At 37.8% G+C, this 4,873-nt stretch overlaps 1 protein-coding gene across 1 annotated transcript in view; it reads left to right on the top strand.

Moving 5' to 3' along the window:
* LOC118736174 overlaps positions 1 to 2,442 on the top strand; it is a 61,298-nt gene extending 58,856 nt beyond the window's left edge. Inside the window, exon 6 of the mRNA XM_036466269.1 lies at positions 2,396 to 2,442. Coding sequence (XP_036322162.1) covers positions 2,396 to 2,442 — 47 coding nt within the window. The remainder of the gene's footprint in view (positions 1 to 2,395) is intronic.
* Positions 2,443 to 4,873: the final 2,431 nt, after the last annotated feature.

Here is a 4,873-nt window from a genome sequence, read left to right as displayed (position 1 = left end):
ATACTAATGCATGAAAATCCTAACCTCAAAAAAATCACCCGTTAGAACATAAGAAAGAGCCAAAACCACTTTAATATTTCGGTTTTGGCCCCCGCAACTGTCACTATAAAGAGTGATTTCTTCTGTAGTTGACGGCAAGCAGTTTTTTATGTGGTACAAAAGACAGGATGCGATTTCTTGTGCGCCTCTTGATGCAATATGTTCATCCCAAACGTGCATGTGTCCAACATTATTTACTTCATCATGTATGCATAGGTTATACACCCAGAGTTGACGTTTGTAGTATACAACTCCGGTAGTCAAAACTGGAGTAGGTAATGTCTTTTGTAGGTCGAAAACGATTACTTGCTTTGTATTATTGCTAGATCTGGCTGCAACGGCATCTCGTTTTTTCATATCCCGGATGACATCTACTTGTCGTAAATGAATGTCATGTTGCACTTTGGAAGTCTGCTTTTCAGCTTCTGTGTGCAAAGTATTTATTTTTAGCTTGAATTCGTCGCATGTTTGACAAGTGTCTTTCTGCGGTTGGTGAAAATGCAGGTTAAATTTTGTATTAAAAATGTGTCGGAAAATAAATAAGGAAACTGTATGGTGCTTATTGTCAATGGACCAATTTTTATACATATCATACATCATTTTCATGTTTAGGTCTGGATTTAAATATTTTCTGTTACTATCTCGCCTGCAATAATGACTATCGTACGATGGAAATTGTTGTATAAAATCGCAAACCCTTTGTTCATCTGCCAAGCTAGTTTTATTATGTGGAGTATGTTTTCCTCTTAAGTCACCTCTCGGCGTACCAGATTGCTGCTTTCTCTTTAATGTAATGGTTCCGTCGCATACAGCCAGTGTCCCTTTAAAGAATTTTTTGCAAACAATTTTGTCTTCCCCTTGTTCATCTCGAAGCCTGTAGATTCTTGTTTTAACCCTACGACTGTTTTCATTTTTGGTATATTTTCTTTTATTATCTGTAACCTCAATTTGACCTGCAAGGAAAGAGTGTTTCATGGGCCCATCCATACTCTAAAATCCCTTAAAAATATCTCTTCTTCGGTCTTCAGAAATCTGTTGAGAACAGTGAAGTACACATCCACATTCTGATAAGTCACACCGTTTTTGTGGAATGAGTCGTCCTTTTGTAGATAGATATTCTTCACCACGTGCACGCTTTAGTTTTCTAATATATTTTTTATGTTTGTGAGGCTGCCTGACTCTCTTTCGCCCTTTATTATTCTCCACGAGCTGCTCGTCATTCTCTCCCGATCGGCTTTCACCTAACAATTGTACGCCTAATAATAATAATATCATGCAAAGTAACGCAATGAAACAAATGTTGTTAAAGCAACACATGCCTATCACGCAAAACAATGGAACATAACCTAACTTAAACACATAAAATATTTTGTAAGCCATGAACTTGAAACTATAATACAATTTTATCAAAAATTCTTTTCTCGTAATATCAAGAATAAATGCTGTTAACTGTTCTTATGCAATTAATTTTAACAGTTCACCATTTAGGAAAGGCCAGAAATGCCTAACCCTCACAATCTTTTTTATATGCGAAAAAACAATATTTAAAGAATGAGAATAATAACATTTATTTATAGAGAGGTGGGGACATACCTGAGACCTCATCTGAAGGTAAGTAGTCTTTGTCTTTATCACTATCGTCACCTGAAAAGTCGGATAACGAAAACAGCATGTCGCTCGCGGCCGCCATGTTTTGATGGTTAGGCAGAAATGGCCCAAATAACTTTTGACATATTGAGATTGCCAAAACTGCCCATAGATTTCAGCCTTGTCTCGTTCAAAAATTAGGGATGTGCAACTTTGGCACGGATAGTTTGGAGTATTTCTAAGTAGTATAGCATAATAACTCCAAATATGAAATTTCGAGGGTTAGGCAAGGATGGCACTGAGCCACTCATATATAATATGAAAAAACCGTAGAGATAAACATTAATAGAGTGAAAGCAAACAAAAAAAAGTCACATCACCTTAATTCGGTGTTTTGCTATAGCTCACGGAAATAAAGGCTCGTCCACATACAACCTTGGCGTTGCGTTAGCGCTGGCGTCGCTTTGACAGCAGCGCAAGTAACACTCATGCTTGCTACAATGGCCCCTTAGCAGCCTTTGGTAACTAAACTAACATAGTAGCGGCAGAGAAATCAAAATTTTATATCAATAATTGCATTGATAACTATATTTCTTGCCCGCATTTGTTTAAAAGAAAAATTATTTCACATAGTTTTGATTATTTGGAATAGCTGACGAACGACGCACGCGAAAAGTTGAGAGTTGGCCATCTTTCTGTGTTGCTTTTGCGTTGGTGTTGCCCAACTTTGGTTATGTGGAGACTTTCATATAAATGCATATATTCATAGTCAGCTGTCGAAGCGAGGCCAATGCCAACGCAACGCAACGTATTTAAACCAGCCTTAACGAAGAATCGCTGAGTTGTAGTTGCCTCTATTTAGTTGTACCAAAGCTAATTTAATAAGGTGGTGTTACCGGCGATTCTGATTTTTTCGCCGTGGAGAACATTACGTCAAAATGATGTGTTTGTTGCAATTCATACCAATGACAGTATGAATATCTGCGTATAATTTTTTAGTGCAATTTTTTTACTTATTGTTTTATATGAAATTAAGTGGCAACGCTATTACAGTGAATTAATATCTTTATTTGCACATCTGGCAACTATTCTTGCTAGAACGTTCTCTTATTCTTTTTTTGCATTGTTTCTCACACTTTTCTTTGTAATGTACTATTCATTTCATATTCATGATTAATTAAAATAAACATTCATATTTAAAAGTGTTGTCAAAAGTTGGATTTAAAAGATGAGTCTTACACCGGAGGATCGTAAGACAGTAATGGATGCGCTAGCAGGCGCGATTCAAGTAGCTGTGACGGAGACTTCACAGAATGCTGCGGCGAATGCAAATGCAATTCATCCAGTGTTAACCAGACCTCCACCGTTCAGTATTGCGGAATACAAATCAGAAGACAAATCTTCAGTGCAGGATTACTTCACCCGTATGGATTGGGCTTTACAGTTGAGCAAAGTGCCAGAAGAGGCACAGCACAAGTTCGTGCGTATACACAGGGGGGCAGAGCTCAACGCGGCGCTAAAAATTCTTGTTAGCCCGAAAGCACCGGACTCGCTCAACTACAGCGAAATAAAAGCCGTTTTGATTAGCCACTTTGATGGCTCGCGAAATAAGTATGCGGAAAGTATCAAATCTCGACAAATTAAGCAGCAGAAAGGAGAGTCGATTTCAGAGTTTGCACTTCGTTTGAAAAGTGGCACCGCTTACTGTGAATATGGCGAATTCTTAGATAGGATGCTGGTGGAGCAGTTGTTGTATGGCGTGGAATCACGCACTATTTGTGATGAGGTGATAACGAAAAAACCAAGGGCCAAATTCTGCACCCCGTCGGAAAAAGTCCCGATTTCCGAATTACGTTCCGAAGAAAAAATTATTTGTATTCCCTTCGCCGACGGAGATGTATAAGTGGTTCGAATTTTCGAAGTTAGTTGTCATTCACATCTTTCATGTGGCGGCTTATTTTGAAATAGAAAGCAGTTGGCAAGAATTTATCATTTTAAGAAAAAGGCAGACAACAAACAATAAAAAAAAACGAAAAATAATGGAATCCATTGCTGGCGGTCTTTTGTTAATCGAAGAAGATGAATATGCGAGAAGTAACGCAGAAAATATAAAACGACGACAACTTAGAGACGCCTGCGATCCCTTTCAATTGAATGTTAAGGCGTAAGTATAAGATAGGTATGAAGATTTAAAAATTACAACAAATTTTCTTTCAGATTTAAAAAGAACTTTCGAATAAACAAAGATTCGTTTAAATATTTGCTTGAAATTTTGGATGAAGAATTCGGTGGCCCGACAAAGAGTTCATCAATAACGAGCCTCAGCCGCTTGGTAGCTTGAGGTTTTTTGCGGAGGGAGGCTATCAACACGAAGTTGGTAAGGACTATGATGTCGGAATGACGCAGCCCACAGTATCGAAGACAATATCGCTGCTATTAAACGTTTTTGAACAGAAGCTTTGCCCAATCTGGATCAATTTTATTATGGACGAGTCAGACGTAGTAGAAGCAAAACAAGATTTTTACCCGAAGGCAATGTTTCCAGGAGTAGTAATGTGTGTTGACGGTACTCATGTTATATTAACAGCATCTTCCTCTAAAGCGTTTCTCTTTTTCAACCGAAAAGGCTGGTATAGTCTTAATGTAATGATAGTAAGTTTAATATAAATATGAATGTATATACAAAGTAGATATGTACATATGTATGTAACTTTTATACATTTTTGAACGGAACGTTATCATTTATTTTAGATATGCGACCATAAGTTGAGAATAAGAGCAGTAGATGCACGGTATCCAGGATATAATCATGATAGCCACATTTGGAAGTTAAGTAGTGCCAGGAAGCATTTTGAACGGCAAAATAGAGAAGGAAATACAAACATGTGGCTTATTGGTAGTAAAAAGCTGCACCATGTGTCATATAAATAAATATTAACAACTATTATTCTAGGCGATGCTGGCTACCCTCCCGAGCCTTGGCTTATGACGCCTTATAGAAATGCAGCTGCAGGGTCGCCAGAAAGAATTTTCAATGAAAATCATTCAAAAACACGAAGTGTGGTTGAAAGAACAATTGGTGTGTGGAAAAGCCGATTCCGATATGTTTTGGGTGAACGAGCTTTAAATTATGCTTGTCTAAAGGCCTGCCAAATTGTAAAGGTAGCTTGTGCTCTCCACAACATATGTATTCACTTCCGCAAGCTACACGGGTCATAAGGTTAACTGCATTGGGCGGATTGTAGTA

This window comes from Rhagoletis pomonella, unplaced genomic scaffold, assembly GCF_013731165.1.
Source record: "Rhagoletis pomonella isolate Grant_MI unplaced genomic scaffold, Rhpom_1.0 Rhpom_scaffold_00003, whole genome shotgun sequence".
Lineage (NCBI taxonomy): Eukaryota > Metazoa > Arthropoda > Insecta > Diptera > Tephritidae > Rhagoletis > Rhagoletis pomonella.
This window is presented reverse-complemented; position numbering and strand designations above follow the sequence as displayed.